Here is a 19,532-nt window from a genome sequence, read left to right as displayed (position 1 = left end):
AAAAGAATATACTTTCACTTGGCATCCCTTCTTTTTCCTTGCTTAGTCCTTGTTCTATCTTGAGCCATTACAATCCCTAAGGCTCAGAAATTGATGGAGCGATGCTGATTGACACCCACTGAAGGATCTGGCCTTTGTGTGCTGTAGGAAGGGAGTATCTTTTTGAAAGCATCTCTGGGTACTTGAATGGAGTTCACCCAGTAGGGCAGAACATTTCTTGAGGGAAGGAGGAATTTTCCATCTCCCTGTCTCTCTTCGCTTTCTACTCACTGTCTCACACTCCTCCAGCTCTCTTTTCCCCGCCTAATTTATCTACCTTATTGCTTTCCTGACAACTGAATAAGCTCTCCATGCTAACCACTAGGGCCATGTACCATGATGCTGGACAAAAGAGAACTGACAGACATTTGAAATAGTGGCCAAACACAGGGCCAGTTTCACCCAGTATAAATCCCAAGTGACTCCAGTGAAGCCAACGGAATTATTCCAGACTCCCACCAGCGTGATTGTAATCAAAATCTGGCCCCCAAGTGTTTCAGATCATTCGTGTTAGGGGAATGTTACAAAGTCTGCTCCTAGCTCCTACTGGGTAACCCCACCAAAGTTAACAACAGTCGAGGGTGCTCAGCACTTTACAAAGGAAGACCCTAGCTAAGCTTGGCCAAAGTCTAAACTTGACTTGGCCACAGGGGCCAAGATGAGACCATGTGTCGACTCAAGAGTTGTGCTGGATTTCTGTCTATTCATGATCCAGGCCATCCCTTGGTGCTAGGAGCCAAGAAGCCTTTGCATGTATCATTAAGCAGAGAGATGGTACAACCAACTAAATCAAATTGAACCTAGTGTTCCCGGTCTCCCTTTATCCCATCAAAAGAAGAGGGAAAGGTTAAACTTTCAGCTGAAGTCTTCTAAAATGCAGCAACTAGTTCCTTGCCCAGAGAAAGACAGCGGCAGTGCCAATTCCAGCCAGTACTAGAGATGATCACTCATATTTGAGGATGTTCATTTGTTTATTTATCAATCAGCAAAAATGGGTGTTTAAGTGAACCGATACACACACACACACTTTGAAATATCACAGTCACTGTGGAAGCTCTTGGGGCTGACTTAGGCTGTAATCTGATCCCTGGCAGCCTGTAGTCGAATTCAAATTCCAAATATTTTATCGGCACAACAAGCTTGATGGGTGTTGCCAAGTGGTAGGAAATAAAAAGGTCAGAACCCTCCATGTCTGCATCAGTGGGAGATAAAATACTATGAGCGTTTGTCCAGCTAGGTCTATAGGGAGGGGGGTGTCCCTGTGTGTTTGTCATAACTGTCCATTCTTGATTTGCTGTCAGATTGCAGTGTACCATGATATGCCACGCTAACAAAGAGAGTGAATCAGTTAACATAACAACTGCAGCGACTCATTGCCAGCTGATTTTGGAACCATTTAGTATGTCAGCATTTGCAGATTCATCTTACCGTTAGTCCTATTTAGTTGCTACTCTGACTTTACAGCTGTCACAGAAGCACTGATTTGTTATTCTATCACCGGCACAGGCCCCCAGTCAGCAAGGTGGCTAACTTTAAGCATGTGAGGAGTCCCCAAGTCTCTGATGGGACTGCTCCCATGCTTGAAGAGAAGCATGTGCTGAAGTGCTTTGCTGAATGGTGGCCATACTGTGCTTGTGCTGCAGATACACTAATGGAGGGGGATGCAGGAAGATGTAATGCACAGAGCTGAGTGAATAACTGCAGCAAATAATTTGTTTGGCCAATGTAGCCTCTCTTTCTGTTTGGGAATTGTCCGCACTCACCTTACTGTTCTCTCCGATTTACTCATTATTCAAAAATATTCACCAAAGCATTCCTGTGAATAATCCTCAGTCTGCAGATCTTCCGGGAACAGTTTGTTACAAGTGATCAATATGCAAAATTCAAAGGAGGTTAGTTAGTTTTGATTTGACTCCTAGGTGACATAGAATTGTTTCTGTTCCCTGATTTGGGGGCTTCTCCAAAGCCCATTGAGTCAATGGAAAGACTTCTATTGACTACCACAGCCTTTGAGTCAAACTATTGATGAGCATAACTCTGAGGCCTGGCACTCATTACAAAAGTTGCACAGATGTAACTAAATTGTTTTAAAAGTGATCTCATTCCACTGGGGCAAATCCTTAATGTGAATGCACTCAAATGGATTTAAGCCTCACTTAAATCTATACTTTAAACAAAGGGTTGAACCCCACTAGAAGTGCACTTAAGTGAGGTTTAAACTGGTTAAATAATAGTTTTAAGTGAAGTTTAATCCAGTTTAAGTGCATCTACATTAGAAACTTGCCCCACTTGACCTCATTCACTTTTAAATCAATTGAGTTACACCAGTGCAACTTTTCTAATCTGGACAAACCCATAGAATCAGGTTTCCTGTGCAAATAGTCATGTAGACAAGCTCAGCATTAACTTTTAATGGCTATTCTCTGACATGTAGAGGCCCTAGCCTGGAAACGTGCAGATGAGTCACTTTACCCACTCATTGGTATAACTGGAACTACTTGTGTGACTCAAGTTACTTGTATGCGTAAGTGTTGCAGGATCAGGTCCTTAATTCACTGTTTCTGTGATTTTTTCCACCAGTAGGGTTCTTCACTAAGGTATTTATGCGGACCAGACACAATGAGGTGCAAACTCAGCCGATGCAGATTCAATTTTTGATGCATTCATGTGAATGTTAGTGGAAGTTATTTTGAGGGATTTTCCCAGCTGTACTTTTAATTGCTGTTTTTATACTTTTGCTGTTTTATTTCTTTAATAAAAACTACTTGGTTAACTAGATTCCTAAGCTCCTGGGGTTTCCATCTCTTCACAAACAAGATGAGAAATGTGAATTTCCTTAGCCAGTGAGTCAACTTTGTGCTATTTAATTATTCATGTGAGTTATTATCGATATCTGCCTGTCATATAGCACTTTTAGACGCAAACCTTTCACAGCCATTAACCATTTGCTGAGCCAGGTTTAACTCATGCTGATCCAAATGGATCAATTGTTCGTTGAGAGTAAAGAGACAGAGACTGATGCATGAGACAAAGGGGAAAGGTCTGTACTGTGGACCCCAGTTCACCCGGGTAAGTCGTTAGTCATATGAGTAAAGTTCCATGGAAGACAATGGGGCTTTTTGATGAGTGAGTGAACTTCAGTGAGAAACCAGAGCGCACTATCTGCCCCACAGAAGAGATGCAGACAATAAGGTTTAGGGCAGGGTGGTAAGAGAAATCAGAGAGAGACTGAAAGTGACAGAACAGGACTTCAAAAGATGAATGAGAGAAATTGGGTAGAGTGACAGAAAAGGGTAGAATTATTGCTCATTAACAACGTGCGTTCAGGCAGCAGCGGCTTTCAACACAGTGTGATGTCAGCCCACTTTGCAAACATTAATGCATTAAGCTTCACATCCTGTGCTATTCGCTAAGGATTAGCGTCTCCATTTTTTGTTCGGTTTTTGTTAAAAGGCCCAATGGGAGCTGTTGAGTGCTGAGCTGTATTGAAAATCCAGCCCTAGCTATTAAAATATGGACTTAACTGCCTTTATTTAGACCCCCCACCCCATTTGAAAATTTGGCCATGAGTGAGTTGCCCAAGGTCACATACTTAGTTAATGGGTGAAATAAGAATAGGACCTAAGTATCCTGCCTTATATCCTAAGTAAAGGGGCAACAAGACAGAAGAGAGAAGAAAGAGCAAGAGGTGGAAAGAAGAAGGAAAAAAGGGGAGGGGTAAGATGGCCAGAGGGAGATAGTGTGGGGGAGGGGAGGGAGGAGAGGGAGAGGAGAGGTGGAAATGGGAGACTAGGGCATTGAGATGACTGGAGTAGAGAGAACACAAAAGAACTGGGTGGCGGAAAGTAAAGAAGGCCAATGAGAAATAGAGTGAACGTCTCTCTTGGAAAAAGACAATAGCAGGTGAAATTAATGCGAGCAAAGAAGCTGGGAAACCATTTGCCTGGTGACACATATTTCCAGAGAAAGATTTTTTGAGGAGCATTGTAGCAGAGCATTATATGGATGTAAGCAGCCTACTGATCTGACTCATCACACCACCCCAAGTCAGTGCGTGCCACGGGATCCCAATAACGAAGGATGTCTGCAGAGGTGGAATCGCACTGAGCATGAACATTGTCGTGATTCCTGCATCCAGCACACTCAGTAGAGAGCTAGAAACAGGACTGGAATGAGTGTATGTGTATATACAGAGACACTGAGACTGTGCCAGAGAGGACTTTTCTATTTAGTGAAAGCTTTTCAGACTCAATGTTTTGCAAACAGCATCTTACAGCAGCTGGATTACTGCTGTTGGCTACAGAGATGTTTATTAAAGAGGCCTAGCAGAGGTTAATCACCTGTCGGTTGAAGCCATCATATCAATGGGATAGGTGCCCTGGCTCTTTGAAATGCTGTGGCATACTCTCAACTGAAGTTTCAGGCCTGGACATCTTGTCTGTATGTGTAATGAGGGCATAACACACAGAGTGCCACATGGTCTTTATTTCCTAGTCCCAGTCACCTGCTCTGGGTCAATAAAAAGAATAAAAATGGAATATCCTTGTCACACGCAGAAGTGCGTCTCACTCTTGGGGCTATTAACATACATTAGTGAAGCAGAGAGCATTCGGGGGGCGGGTCTTTTTCACTCGGCTCTCCGCTGCAATGCTAAAGCACATTCCATAGGAGCTGGATTTGACAGGGACTTCGGCTTTGGAAAGGATTTTTACCGACCTAATAGGATCAACTCTTGCAATTTTGTCACAAGTCACATGATGTTTGGTGGTTTTGCTAAAGCTGCAGTTTCTGAAGTTAAGTGATTACAAGATAATCCCAGTTTTCACTGAAAGACAAAAGTACATTTCTAGCCCTCGTGATTGTGGCTAAAAGCTTGAAAACATAATTCAAGCAAAATTGGAAGACTCAAAAGCCAGAAGGCAAAGAAAAAGAACCCATTATTTATTATTGTTAAGACGATCCCACAATTTTGTGGAGTGTCACTCATGATTTTTGAATGCTCAATATTGACAATACTTGGGGATGAGTTGAAAAATGCCTGTTTCATTTTTGTTTTGTTTTTTAACATCTCAACACTGTAAACATGTGTACAGCATGATTTATTTTCAAACCATCCGTATGGATTTTGTAAGAGTTCTCGTTCCATTCATCCAACCTGTTCCTTCATGAGTGCTGCCTCATGGAGAGAGTATTCCCACAATGCTTTCTTCTGTTTGAAAGGTACTTGTGCTCAGATTTCTTGTTTGCAGGATGGTCCTGCCGTCCAGCAGAAATACATGTGAAGTGACAAGAGGGGAACAATGAGAAGATTTTCATAACCAAGCAATCTGCTGTAGGACAGGAGGAATCAGGCAAGAATCGCAAACAAATATGCTGGGTCCCTGTAAGGAGTTTCATTTGGTTCCTTTCCAACTGAACCAAACCAAAGTGTGTATTTGGAGAAGAAATGTTCTCTTTCCTATTAATTATGTTGCTTTATTTAGAGTGCTATGAGGGAATAAGTGGATGAAACTGATCAAAGGGAAAGCTAGAGTGGATTTCATGAAATATTTAAGATCTTTTCAACTACAAGAGTCCCCCAAAGAAAGTGGAGAAATCCCATCCTTGGGGTAATTTAAAATAGGACTGGACAAAACAACGAAGAATATACTGTAGGGAAGAAGCAAGGGAGGGTTGGGAGTAGGAGAGAAGATGAGACATCACTGGTTTCTTTCATCTCCAGGGTCTAGGATTCACCAAATAACAAGTGGAATAACAGCTCTTGCTGTGAAACAAACATCCATCCTGCAGTTGCTTTGGTTGCAGAAGAAGGGAAGAGCTGTTGATGCAACAAAAGAGTTAATGTGTTAAGTGCATGAACCAAAGCACACTTAAGTCAGTAGGAGTCTTTCCATTAATTTCACTGGGCTTTGGACCAGACATGGGTTCCTCTATGACATAGGTCACAAGTGACATGAGTTTTGAGGGTCTTAGTCTCATTCTAGCCAGCTGTTGTTAACATCACAAATCCAGTTTGGCATGACTGGCTATTGCTGCTCAAGAGAAGTCAGGAACTGGAAGAGCAGAGGGTGCTGCAGGTTAGGATTCACGTGCATTGGCAGAGCTGTGTAGAGAAGACCAAGACAGGAATAGTAGGGGAAGTTGCAAGTTCAGAATAACAAACATGGAGGTGCTCTGATTCCCTGGAGAAAAGTGCAGTAGAAATGCATAGGCAGATTAGCTGCAAAAAGGAAGCAAAATAAAGAATTTGTTTAACATGGGCAAATACCACACACGTGATGTTGAGTGTTATTCCACCATGTTCAGACATATCTGCAGCTCAGAACTATGGAGGAGAGGGGGTGTTTGTTAAGCACAGGCCCATGTGAAGAGTTCTAGTTTTACTGATACTTGTGCTCAGAAGTGGAGTCATAAACCCAGGAACCACAGCTCGGATCCCCAAATGCTCTCTCTCACACCGTAATGAGGCGAAAATAAGCCCTGGGTTGGAAAGGGAATCCTTTCAAAGCGAGATAAAGAAGAGTGAATAGCAGAAACTGAGAAGGCCACAAAGCAGGGCATAGCTGATGCCTCCAAACCAAAACCAAATTGGTGGTGAGAGAGATGAGATGTAGTGAGTGAAAAGGGAAGTGAAAAGACAAGAGGGATGGGACTAGCGGGCAGTGACTGAGAAAGAGTTTGAGTTGTGGCTTTCATTTGCTTGGATTCCTTCTACAAGCAATGCTCCTCCCTGGAGGAGAGACTGGATGATCAACTAGTGGTTGGCTCTGGTGTGGCAGGAGGCAGGTTATTGGATTAGAAGGATAACTAGTCAGCGCTGGTGTGGTGACTCCTATGGGCTATGGAGCTGTTAGGTGGGCAGGTTGGAGGAGGGAGATAGGCTGAGGAGGGTGCTGCGTGGGCAGGCTTGGCTGACGCCTTCAGCACATTTCCTGTCCTCCTCCCCCTGATATAGGGCTGCCCTGGGGGAAGTGCAGATTGCTGGAGTCCCCAAGGGACAGAGACAGATTGACAGACTGTATATCCCTCTGACACAGGCTCTGTGAATTCACACTTGGGCAGCATTCGTCTAAGTTTCCAGGCAATAAAGGATTTTTGAATCTGACTTGGACATGGCGCGGGGAAGCTTAGACAGACACCAGGATGCTGCCTGCTCTCTTCCCCAGTGCTTCGACCCCTTGACCAAGAGATGTGTGATGTGCACAGACCTGCCTGGACACTCCGAGGAGGACACAAGTAAGAGAAGAGTGGCAGCCTCTGGGTTACCTGGATGGGGATCAGGAACCCATTGGGGATCCGCCCCCTCTTGGAGGGAAAGATTCCAGGGACTGCAGGAATAAGAGAGAGAGAAGGTGGAGACAGGTTCAGGAAGGCAGGGGAGCTTCATCCCAAGCGGTGTGGGGAAAAGAAAAATGGAGGAATGGGACAGTCACCGGCAGCCAGGGAAGGGGAGGAGGGAGAGACAGAAAGGTGAATATGACCCCAACAGCTAGGGAGAGAGAGAGATCTCAACCCACCCCAGAGATGGAAAAGACAGGCAATATGAAAGGTGCCCAATCCACACTATGGGTGAAGTAAGAATCCTTTAGGAGAGAGAAGGTGAGGGACTGGGACTATTACTTCCCTGTGTAAGGGAGGCAGAATGGGTAGATGTTGGTAATTACAATTGTGAAGGGAGTTTGCTCCACATTTGATGAAAATGTTGGGATTATTCATTGTGGTTTAACTCCCCAGCCCCTGAGCTCAAAGCTGGGATCACCTAAGGTACCATGGGTGGGATTGCTGTCCTCAAGTCTGCACAGTATGTCCCCTCGGGCTGACCACTGCCTGTCTTGCTTTAATTCCCTCCACAGCTTGCCACACTAGCGTAACCCCCACTTCAACCCAAGCATCAGCACCTGGCCTAGGTTTGATCTTTGGGATCCCTGCTTTAGTGGGGCTAGTTCTGGTCCTGGCTGCACTCTGTGGATTGCTGACCTACAAAGTGAGGAGGAGGCAGTGGAGGAAGAGGAGGAGCCCTGATGAAAAGCCCAAGGGTAGGTGCCTTTATTTCATAGATTTTAAGGGCAGAAGGGATCATTGGATCATCTAGTCTGACCTCCAGTACAACACAGGCCAGAGAATTTCATCCAGTGATTCCTTCATCAAGCCCCACCCCATGGAGCTGAACCTGACCACATCATTTGGATAGACATTCAGACTCAGTGATGGAGAATTTACCACATCTCTTGATAATCTGTTCCAATTACCCATCACTTAAAATGTTGTGCCTCATTTCCAGTTTGGACTCTACTGACTTCAGCTTCTAGCCACTGGCTTTTGTTATGCCTTTGCCTGCTAGATTAAAGAGCCCTCTAGCATCAGATACCTTCTTCCTCTGTAGGCACTTTCGGCTGTGATTAAATCACCTCTGAACCTTCTCTTCCATAAACTAAATAGATTGAGTTCCTTTAGTCTTTGTAAGGCAACAAGGTCTCCCTGGGCTCCGAGTGAGATGAGACAGGCCAAAATACTGTCCCAGCTCTTCTCCAGAGGCCCCACTAAATTCTGCAGAAGCTCTCAAGAAAAAAAAAAAAAAGAGTGAAATTTTCCAAGTGGCCTCATCTCAGCTCCATTTGTGCACTTGAAGCTTTATGGACACAAACTCCTCCCCCCCACACCCTCTTATTTTGAGCATATCCATCTGTACACACAGATAGATGCTTGCAGAGGTTGGTACAAATGAGTACAATGCACAAAATGCATTTTTTTGCAGGCTAAAGAGCACAACCATTTGAGGAAAAGTTCTGCAGTAATGCAGTAGGGCTCTGTTGGAATTATTCTAAACCCTGCATCACTGAACATCATCCTTTCTAGAGGCTTTTTTTTTACCTGCTTTATAGAATGTTGCTGCAGAGCTATAATGCTCTATTAGATTTTATAAGTTGGTTCGTAAAACTATAGGGAAGTTACCAGTTTCTGTTCAATTCTGTGGAGTTTTCCCCCAAACTAGAAATACACACCCAGTTGTTCATGCTTGCAAAGTTGTGCTTTTAATCCCAAAATAATAATTAAATAGCAAAACAGTTCATTAACACAGGTGGTGACCTGATGATAGCTCATGCCGTTCCAGAACATAGAGTTCAGCAAAACTCCAACTTCTGGAAACCACAAAATATAGAGTTCAGGTAAACACCCACACCCCCTTAATTCTGCCCCCTGGGAGCTGGCAATAGCCAATGGGAATTATCTGCATGCAGAGGCGGATTTACCTTGAAACACAGGGTGCCCTGGCATGGGTCCCCAACGACAGGGGATCCCAGGGACGGGCAGCTGCGGGGGCAGAAGCTTGGTCATGCTGGCTCCTGGGGCTCCTGCTGCAGGCTCCCACCCACCGACAGCCAAGCTCCACCCTCCCCCACCTCCTTTCCCGAGCATGCCGCGTTCCCTCCCGTCCCTGCGCTTCCCTTGCCACCAGACAGCTGTTTGCCAGTGCTCAGGTCACTCCAGGAGGGAGCGGGAGGAGTGGGGCTGCAGCCCGCTATGGGGAGGAAGCGGAGAAGAGGTGGGGGTGGGGCCTTGGTGAAGGGGGTGGAATTGGGTCAGGGCGGAGCAAAGACAGCGCCCCCTGCACTCCTCCTACACATACCCCCCAGCTCCCTGCTGTGAGCCACTCAGGGCAGGGCGCTGGAAGCACTCCCATGACCCCAGCCCACACCCCCAGCCCTGACTCATGCACCCCCTCACACACCCCTAGCCCCCCAACCCTCCCTGACTCCTCATGTCCCACGTGTCCCACATCTCCTCCCCACTCTGAGCTCCAAACAGGAGCTCCTGCAGCACCCCACACACATTCCCACCTGTACCCCTCGCACCAAATAGGAGCTGCCCCAGGTAAGTGCTCCACACCCCAACCTCCAGCCCCAACCCTGAGCCCCCTCCTGCACCCTAACTCCTGGCCAAACCCTGCACCCCAATCCCCAGCCCACTCCTGCACCCTAACTCCCTCCCAGAGCCTGCACCCCCAGCCCTGACTCCTGCACCCCCTCACACACCCGCAGCCACGTGCCCTCTCTGACTCCTGAATCCCCCTTACACATTTGCAGCCCTAACTCCTGCACCCTCTCACACACCTCCAACGCCCTGCCCACCCTGATTCCTGCAACCCCCCACATCCCCACCTGCACCTCCCGCACCAAATGGGAGCTGCCCCAGGTAAGCGCTCCACACCCTAATCCCCTGTCCCAGCCCTGAACCCCCTCCTGCATCCTAACTCCTGGCCAGATCCTGCACCCTAACTTCCTCCTAGACCCTGCACCCCCAGCCCTGCACCCCCTCCCGCACCATAAGTCCTGGCAAGATCCCGCACCCCAGCGCTTTTTTACATTTTTTTAATAAAGCGCTTTTATTCAAAGCGGTTTATAATAGTTAACTAATGAGACAAACAATATTTAGAAAGATCATTAAGGGGTCCACTGAGACCCTCAGCGATTTTCAAGTGGTCTGTAGAAAAATAAGTTAGACTACAAAAACAATCAAGGTACCTCACTTTATTTTCATTTACTTCCTATTACTTATAGGAGGAGGATGAAGAAAAAAAGAATGAAAAATGGAGGTGGGGAGGCAGGGAGGAAGATAAGACAGAATATTCTTTTTCTTGGCTGGGTCCCAAGGAGAGGCCTCAAAAATGAAGCTGAGCACAGGGCCCCACTAACTCTAAATCTGCCACTGTCAACATGCACTCCAGCTGCATTCACTGTGCTAGTCAGAGCCATATTGAATGGTAGAGGGATATGTTGGAGCAGCTTGAAGGAGCTGTGATTGTGATATGAGGAGGTCTGGGTCTGAGTCCCCCAGTGTGTGATCAAAGGAAGAGGTACACGTGAGTACTTTGAGGATCCTGTTAGCATCATTTCAGCACAGAATTGCATCGGTCAGTAGCAGGACACAGGGCTCTTCTTGCCATGGGTATCATGGGTAGTGAGGTGGGATGTGAGAGCTGTTGATGGATTTAATGATTGGTAAGGGAAAGCACAGGTTTGGTGGTTTCCTGTGTGCAGGTGTGAAGGGGTTGTAGAAGGGCATGGAGTGGTTATTAAATTTTTCAAGTATGATATTAGGTCAGAGGAGTAAGCACCGTGTTGGAACATAGGGCAGACGCAGGTAGCACCTGTCCAGTACAGTAAAAAGACACAGCGCAAATATGTGTGTTATGGTTATATTGGGGCATCACTCAAAGAGGGCGAAGATAAGGTTGTTTGGGTGTTTACCTGAACTCTAGTTCCTGGTTTTCTCAAGTCTGAATTTTGCTGAACTCAGCATGCTGAAAGGGCATGAGCTATCACTGGGCAACCTGCACTCTGGGGCAATGTATTTTCCACATTTAATTTCCTAGATTTTTAAACAGAAAGAGAAATGTTTGTCGGTAGGAGTTAGTGGCCATTTAGACTGATGTTCTCACCTAGGTTTGCAGTTGATATGCTACTGTGGCAAGGTAATAATTAAAAGACCCAGCTTTTATATTGTGCAATTCATCAGTAGCTTTCAGAGAACTTTACATCATTATCCCCATTCTACAGATGGGAAACTGATTTGCCAGGGTCACTCAGCAGGCCAGTGGCAGAGCTAGGAACTGTCTAAAAAATACAGTGGTGTTTCCACTAGGCCAGTGGTTCTCAACCTTTCTGGGCTCAGGACCCATTTGTAAATGTTTATGTCCTGTCAAGGTCCAGTAAAAAGTCGGGAAGTGGAAGACCTGGGTTGGTCTTGGTTGGGTCCTGGTGGATGGTGGCTCCTGTGCTGTGGCTGGCTGGACTTGGTTCTCTACTCCCAGCATTGCAACCTCCGGGGTGGCATCACTGCTCAGGTTTGGCTCCGCCCCCCACACTGGACCAAATTGGTGAATGGAGTTCTGACCCAGCTCATGGGGTTGCAGTGAGACTCACTCAAATTTGGCCTATCGAGGCTCCCATCATCATGACATCTGGGCCAAATCTGAGTGGCACTGGGACCCCAGAGGTTGTAGTGCCTGGAGCAGGGAGGTGAGCCCAGCCAGCCCTGTGGGACAGGAGCCACAGGAGGTGCCATGCAACCAACCCTTTGAAACATTCCCAACTTTGGAAAATCCTGCACTAGGCCACCTAGTTGCTATGCAGTTCCTCGGTGCTTCTTCCCCCTCGCATATTGTGTTCCAGTGGAATGGAGATAGCCTTTGCAATGTGTAGTTGCTAACAGCACTGGTGAAAGAAATCTCATCCATGGTCTATGTCCCAAAGCCTTGATAGTTTTACTACGTTTGTTACAGTAACTAAGTGTGGGAGAGAAGACCAGTGTGTGTCTCCTTTTTCACCCCCAAAACTAGGGTTGCCAGGCATCCGGTTTTTGACTGGAACACCCAGTCGAAAAGGGACCTTGGCAGTTCTGATCAGCACCGCTGACTGGGCCATTAAAGTGCAGTCGGCAGTGCAGTGGGGCTAAGGCAGGCTCCTTGCCTGCCCTGCTTCTGTGCAGTTCCCGGAAACAACTGGCATGTCTCTGTGGCCCTGAAGCACAGGGGCGATCAGGGAAGATCCACACACTGCCCCTGCCCTGAGCACCAGCTCTGCAGTTCCCATTGGCTGGGAACTGTGTCCAATGGAAGCTGTGGGGGTGGTACCTGTGGGTGGGGCAGTGCGCACTGCGCAGAGCTACTTAGCTGTACCTCTGCCTAGGGGCTGGACATGGCAGCTGCTTTGGGGAGCAGTGCAGAGCCAGGGCAGGCAGAGAGCCTGCCTTATCCCCGCTGCACTGCTAACTGGGATCCGCCTGAGGTAAGCACCGCCCGGCCAGAGCCCGCACCCCGAATCTCCTGCCCCAGGTTGGAACTGGCTCCCCCCACGCCCTAACTCTCTGGCCCACATAGGGGTGATGTATATCTTAGCTAATTGTGTTCTGGATTTCAGATGTTTAAATCTGTTACCCTTCATCCCTCCCAGCTCAGCTCATGTGGAGGGACAAGTAAAGGGGCCCAGACACCCCACCAGTATCAGGGTCCCTAGATCCCAGGATCCACAGCAGGCAGGGAGTGGAGCAGGGCTCCCTCCAATCCCAGCACACATACAGAAGGGAAGCCCCCTTCCCCCAACTTCCTCCACTACTCCCGATTGCTCCTGTCTTCTCCCCTCCCCCATCACACATTCCCATTTATCCTCCTCCCCATAGTATCTCACTGCAGACTCAAACCCCTCTGTCACCTATCACCACCTACTCTTCCACCCCTCCCCTCCCAGGGGGTATTTGCATTTATAATTTATTTGCTTTTCAAATATAGCTTCATCATCTCCTGAATATTCTGCTGTACTCAGATTACATTTCTCAAAAAACATAACAAAATTTGAGAGACAGCTTTTCCCCAAATGTTTACAATTCAGTCTCAGATTTCTGTCCAGGGTAGGTTTCAAACTTCAAAGTTGCAAGCTCAGAGAGTTGTCAAGTAATCCGTTCATCTTACTGAGATTTCTCAGATGAAAGAGAATACTCAATGGGAATGAATACAGCCTGAAACAATAATTCGGAGACACGTGAACTGCTCCATGGCAGTAGGTGTTCCCTTCCTCCCCACCACAACTTTCTGATGTGCATCAAGCAGTGTAGTTCTGGTACATGCTCCAAGTATGACTGTTCTAAGCTCCCCACATTCTGATTCATATGGGGAAGGGGGTAGGAAGAGGGGCTCAGACCCTCCAGCAGAACCCCTCCCCCCCAGCACCTGGCACACATGGGGAGTTAGATCACCAAAGATAGGCAGCCCTCCACCAACCCCCCCGATCCTGGCACACAGAGGCGCAGGGCTCAGATACCACGGTGGGGGGGGGGGGCCAGGAAGCACCAGATCCCAGCTCACATGGGGGTAAGGAAAGGGGCTGAAACTCCCTCCCCTCCCCACATCATGGCACACACACAAAGTAAGGAAGAATGTGGGGTTGATAGGAGCCCCTGCCCCTATGCTCCCCCAGTCCCTATGCTGTTTACCCCCATGTTCTCTTCCCAGCGTCCCGCCCTCAATCCCTTACCTCCCCTATCACTCATCCCCCTTCCCTCAATGCAGCTCCCAAACCCTCTCACCCCATTCACTGTGTTCCTCCACCCCTGAACATGCCCCTCCCCTGCCAGCAAGCATTCACATTCCCCTGAAATAAAAGAAAAGCCAGACAAATGTTAGCAATTTGCCTCCTAACCTTTCCCAGATTTCTGCCCAAGGTAGGACTAATCTAACATGGGCTGGTTGGAGAGTCTGAAGAGCTCTGTGTTAGCTCGAAAACTCATCTCCCTCACCAACAGAAGTTGGTCCAATCAAAGATATTACCTCATCCACCTTGTCTCTCTAATGGGCTGGGAGGGTCACCTTCAAAGATTTACTGCTTATCCCTTTGACTATCATGGGAAAGTCTGAAGGCTAACAAACCTGAGAACCCAACTCCTCTGTCTGCGCATGCTCAATGTAATCTATTATGCTCAAGAACAAACACAGGAAGCTTAGGACAAGTCTAATGGGAAAAGCAAAAAGTTTTTCAAACAATATTTTAATTTGACTTCGCTCAAAGGGTAATGGGTGCCACTCACTCCATTGGGGTAACCCAAGCACAGGAGACCCTGGTGGGATGATAGGAGCCCTGGTTGGAGCTCTAGCCATGAGAAAAAAAGTTGCCAGAATCTTTCAACTTTAAGATAAGCTGTTTTTCTGAGGCTGCATCTTGGGAACCTCTTGCTCAAATGGGTGTGAATTTGGATCACTAACAGAGTGTTGTGCCCCCAGGAGGAACATAGATTTCAAGGCACTTAGAAGAGTTGAGCTTTACACAGAAAGCTGGTCTTAACCTCAAGTATAGCAGAGCTGCTGGGCTTCCCTCCCTTCCCTACTAGCCACAAAAGGGCCATGCTCCCTAATCAAAAGTCAGGCAGGGCCACTATTGGGTTGGGTGTGGCCATATCTCTTTTCCTTTGGGAGCTTATGCCTCTGTGCTGACTCAACCCCACACTCTCTTCTCAAAAACTGTCATGCATAATTTCATGTCTCTCTGAGCATGTCAGAGGCTTCCGGGGAGGGGGTAAGATATGCTGTTTTCCTGTTCTCTTCACCCTTCTGCTTCTAAATTTCTGTGCAGCAGGGTTGGGGGGAAGGAGGGGAAAATTCCCCGTGAATGTCACAGATAAGCCATCCCTGCATACTGATGCTGGCTCCATGACTGTGCTCCTCTCAGTATCAGCGGCAGCTAGGGTGAGAGAACATCAGGGGCCTTTCAGCTCCCAGGCAGAACACTTAGTTAATTAATTAGAGTGAAGTTTGCTGCAATAAGTCACAAACATTAAAATACTAAGAATGTTATAGGTGAAAGAATCTATCCATGAAAGAGTTTGAAAGTAACAAGATAAGATAGCAAGTATGAGGCATGGAGTAGTCCTATAGTTTAAACCAGAGATCGGCAACCTTTGGCCCACGACCCGCCAGGGTAAGCCCCCTGGCGGGCCAGGCCGGTTTGTTAACCTGCCGTGTCCACAGGTTTGGTCGATCACGGCTCCCACTGGCTGCAATTCGCCATTCCAGGTCAATGGGGGCTGCAGGAAGCAGCACGAGCTGAGGGATGTTCTGGCCGTCGCTTCCCGCCACCCCCAATGGCCTGGGATGGCGAATCGCAGCCAGTGGGAGCCGCGATCTGCCAAACCTGCAGACGCGGCAGGTAAACAAACCAGCCTGGCCCGCCAGGGTAAGCACCCTGGCAGGCCGTGTGCCAAAGGTTGCCGATCCCTAGTTTAAACATTCTCAAATGAGACTCCTTACATCAGAAATTCCCTTAGCCCTGATCCCAAAGCCTGACTGCCACAAACACAACACTTCAGTATGCAATCTAGAAAGAAAGCTTCAAAAGACTTAAAATAGCAACAGGTGCCTATGTTTAAGTGTGTAAACGAAGGGGCCAGAGACATGAGAGGCTAAAAAGGGTCATTTTTAAATTAATTATAACTTCAGTATCATTTCATTAAATGACTTGAAATGTGAGGGGATCAGGGGTCACCCCCACCATCCTAACAGCAATCAGAAAAAGTGCTGGTGAAAATCTTTTTATTTTCCTAAACTAACGTGGGGTGAAGATTGGGCTTGTAATGGAACTGAAACAGGGTCAGCTGCACTCCCTCATGGGCAGAGGCCACTCTGCATCACCATGCTGCTGTTCCCCTTGCTTCAGTGACATCTTAAACACCACACACCTAGACCAAAGAAAACTTAAAATGTTCCCCTCCTGGTATTCAGTTTGTTTATATGGAATATGGGAGTTGGGTGAGGAGCTATTTCAGCATATGTATGACTTATTAAAAGACAAATTTTAAGTAGAACTGTATCCTAAACTGCATTATGGTATTGTACCCATACATTGCATTTCAATGGGAGATTCAACTTTCTTTATGGGAACGGAACAGACTCCTGAAACTCTTACCACATAAGTGGTCCATACTCATGCAAATAGTCCCATTGTCTTCAGTGGGATGGATCAAATGATTAAGGGTTTTCAGGATTAGGTTCCAAGTTTGTAAATTGTTCTGGATGAAACTGACAATGCCTGAGTTGTCAAATCAGAAGGAGCTTCATTCAAATAAAGGTGGGCAAATGTGTCATAAATCTTAGCTCCATTGCCAAGATGAGGAACATATTTTCAGCAAAGTTCTTGGCAGATTTCTGAGGCAGCTGGTTTAAAGCCATCAGTGTCCGGGATCATAATCTTCACTTATAGTTCTCTCACCCACAAAGCTGGAAAATGGGGCATTTGTTTTCTTTGTTTTGCTGCTCCAGTTCCAGTTAACAAAATGCATGTTAGACTAGTTTGGCTGCAAAGAAGAATTCTACGTACACTGGGGACAACACCTGATCCACATCAGGCTGCAGAACTGGGCTGACATCAGAATCCAAACATCCTCTGGTCAATGCAAGCAGAGGCAGTCCTCTAATGATTTGGACTTGATGTGATACAGTATGGATGTCATGGATAATTCAGACCAAAGGGGAGAAACAGAATAAAAAACACTGTTTAAACACCTTCCATTCCCCCCACACACACACACACACACCTTCCCTCTTGAGGACTCCTGACCAATGCTAACAAACTTAAACAAAGTTCCTTTAAGGAGCAGAGCGCAGCCACCCCCCTCCAGAAGGGAAGGGGCTAGCTCCAAGTCTTTCCGGTACCCCATACCTGCTAAAAATTTCTTGCCAGTACTGCATACACCCTACTTGCACTCCTGCACTGAGATCTTAACTACAGAGGCAGCTGCCTCTCCATCACCTGTTGATGGGATGGGTTTGTGCATGAGAGGGGCTTGCCAGCTAAAGAAATGAACACTGAAGGGGTGGTGGCAGCTGCATGGGAGGCATTGGCAGCTTTCTTACAGTGTGTCTACACGGCAATTAAAAACCCATGGCTGGCCCGTGTCAGCTGACTCGGGCTCAGGCTAAGAGGCTGTTTAATTGTAGCTTAGCAGGAGCTCTGGGACCTCCCACCTCACTGGGTCCTAGAGCCCAGGCACCTGCCAGAGCCCAAATGTCTAAACCACATTTGAATAGTCTCTGTGCCCCAGTCAGCTGGCATAGGCCAGCCATGAGTTTTTAATTACAGTGTAGACATGCCTGTGAGGGCTTGTCTGCACTGGAGAGATCAGTCAGTGGTAAAGTAATTGATTGTCCCACCACCATGTTAGTATGAGTGTCCACACTCGGGCTACCTTAAACTGGTTCAGGTGAGGCGGTTTGACAGATGACAGCTCCATCAGCTGGGCAAGTTCCTTAGTGTGTTGGCTGATGGTCCCCTTTTACACACCCCCAGCCATGTCTCCTTCATCCAAAACCCCCATAGTAGAAGAGGGTCACACATAGCTAATGCAGACATGGTCTCTGGAAGGTGGGATGGGGAGGAAAGACAGAACTCCTCCTTGTAACACCTCTCCCACTTGTCTCTGGGAGCACAAGAATAGTTTGGCAACTGGGTTGAGGGCCTTGTCCCAAGGGTGGGGAGGGGATCTGACAGCTGAATGGTTGTTGGAGCTGCCTGCTGACAATAGAGGGAGTGCCCTCTGGTGACATCCACAGGCCCTTTACCCCCCTCCTTCACTGGAGCACTCCACCTCCATCTTGCATGTACTCCTGCAGGAGGATGTCATGGGGGGTAGCTCAGCCATGAGCTATACAGCCCACCCTGGCTTGTGCATTATTAATCAGGATTTTTTTCCCTCATAGAAAACCTGGACTATGTCATTTCCTGTGAAAGCCAGGCCTGTAAAGGACCGAAACTGCCAGAAGAAGATAATCTCATACTGGCCACATGCCCACACGTGAATGGCACCCTGAAGCATGCTGGGCCAGCAGGAAGAGGAGATTTCTCAAAGAGTAAGCCAGTCTTCCAAGGTGGGACAGGAAGTGATGTCATTGAACTCTTTGTTCCCTCTGCCAGCAACGAAGAACATGACCATGGCTTTCCACTGCCAGCAACAGAGCTGGGGGCCACTGTCCTGGTGACCACAAAGACCATTCAGAATAACTGCCTCACTGTGGATAGACCATGACAGCAGGCAAAATAGGGCTGGCTCTAGCCAGTTGCCCACTGAAAGTGACAAAAATCCCTTCATTTGAGTGGAGACTTTTGCCTTAAATGAGGTCAGCCTCCTATGCCTTTTGCCTTTTATATTTCCCCTTTCAAACATGGTGGTTAAAGCCAGGAAATCCCAGTTACTCCCCTAACCAGTGGAGGATACCTGAGTCAATTGTATGGTCCCTGGAGGATACCTGAGTCAATTGTATGGTCCCTGGTCCGTGAGCTCTGTAGCTGGAGAAACTAGATGAGAGATGGCATGTGAGGAAAAGTGATTGTTCAGAGCCAACATACCAACTGCATGATTGCTGCACCGCCAGGCACTGGCGAACTAGTGTCCATATTTTAAGGATGAAGTGTGTTGTGTGGGTGTGGAGAGGGAGTCCTAGGGAAAGTGGGAAGGGTAAAAAGGAAGAACAGAGTGAAAGTTTAAAAATGGAAGGTGGGGTTTCTGTAGGCCCTGATCCTGCACAACTGAAATCAATGGGGGTTTTGCCATTGGCGTCAATGGGAGCGGGGTTGGGTCCTTAGTGCTGGTACAATGCTATGTTCTGTGGGGCCCTGTGCAAAGTAACATAGGCCCGGCCCCATCCAGCTTCCATTCAGCTTACAGTCAAGTCCTCCAAGAATCAGAGGGCCCTTAACATACACACACAGACACCTCCTTCCTGTGACCGCTTCACACTGTGGCAAAGCCCCTGCCAAGGCTCTGCGGCTCTGCAAATCTCCTTGCAGGGTCTGGGAAGCCAGGAGATGGAGCTGAAATGCAGCTTCCCTAGCAGAGAATGAGGGAAAGAAATCTCTGCAGTGACCAACTGGATCTGGAATCAGCCAGGACCATGGACAGAGAATTGGGGCTATTGCTGTGGCAGGCACTTGGGATATGTGCGCACGTCCCAT

At 47.5% G+C, this 19,532-nt stretch overlaps 1 protein-coding gene across 1 annotated transcript; it reads left to right on the top strand.

Annotated features, from left to right (window-relative positions):
• The first annotated feature begins 7,061 nt into the window (after positions 1-7,061).
• Positions 7,062-18,617, top strand: TNFRSF13C (TNF receptor superfamily member 13C). Its single transcript, XM_030553736.1, has 3 exons — positions 7,062-7,275; positions 7,893-8,075; positions 18,281-18,617. Exons 1-3 carry the CDS (start codon positions 7,152-7,154, stop codon positions 18,604-18,606), a joined length of 633 nt encoding a protein of 210 aa, XP_030409596.1. The 5' UTR covers positions 7,062-7,151; the 3' UTR covers positions 18,607-18,617.
• The last annotated feature ends 915 nt before the right edge of the window (positions 18,618-19,532 follow it).

The sequence above is a fragment of the Gopherus evgoodei genome, chromosome 1 (assembly GCF_007399415.2).
Source record: "Gopherus evgoodei ecotype Sinaloan lineage chromosome 1, rGopEvg1_v1.p, whole genome shotgun sequence".
Classification (NCBI taxonomy): Eukaryota; Metazoa; Chordata; order Testudines; family Testudinidae; genus Gopherus; species Gopherus evgoodei.
This window is presented reverse-complemented; position numbering and strand designations above follow the sequence as displayed.

Coding starts and splice junctions, on each gene's coding strand:
- TNFRSF13C (XM_030553736.1), top strand. CDS start 7,152: ATGGCGCGGGGAAGCTTAGACAGACACCAGGATGCTGCCTGCTCTCTT. Junction 7,276..7,892: donor ACACTCCGAGGAGGACACAA/GTAAGAGAAGAG, acceptor TTCCCTCCACAG/CTTGCCACACTAGCGTAACC. Junction 8,076..18,280: donor CCCTGATGAAAAGCCCAAGG/GTAGGTGCCTTT, acceptor TTTCCCTCATAG/AAAACCTGGACTATGTCATT.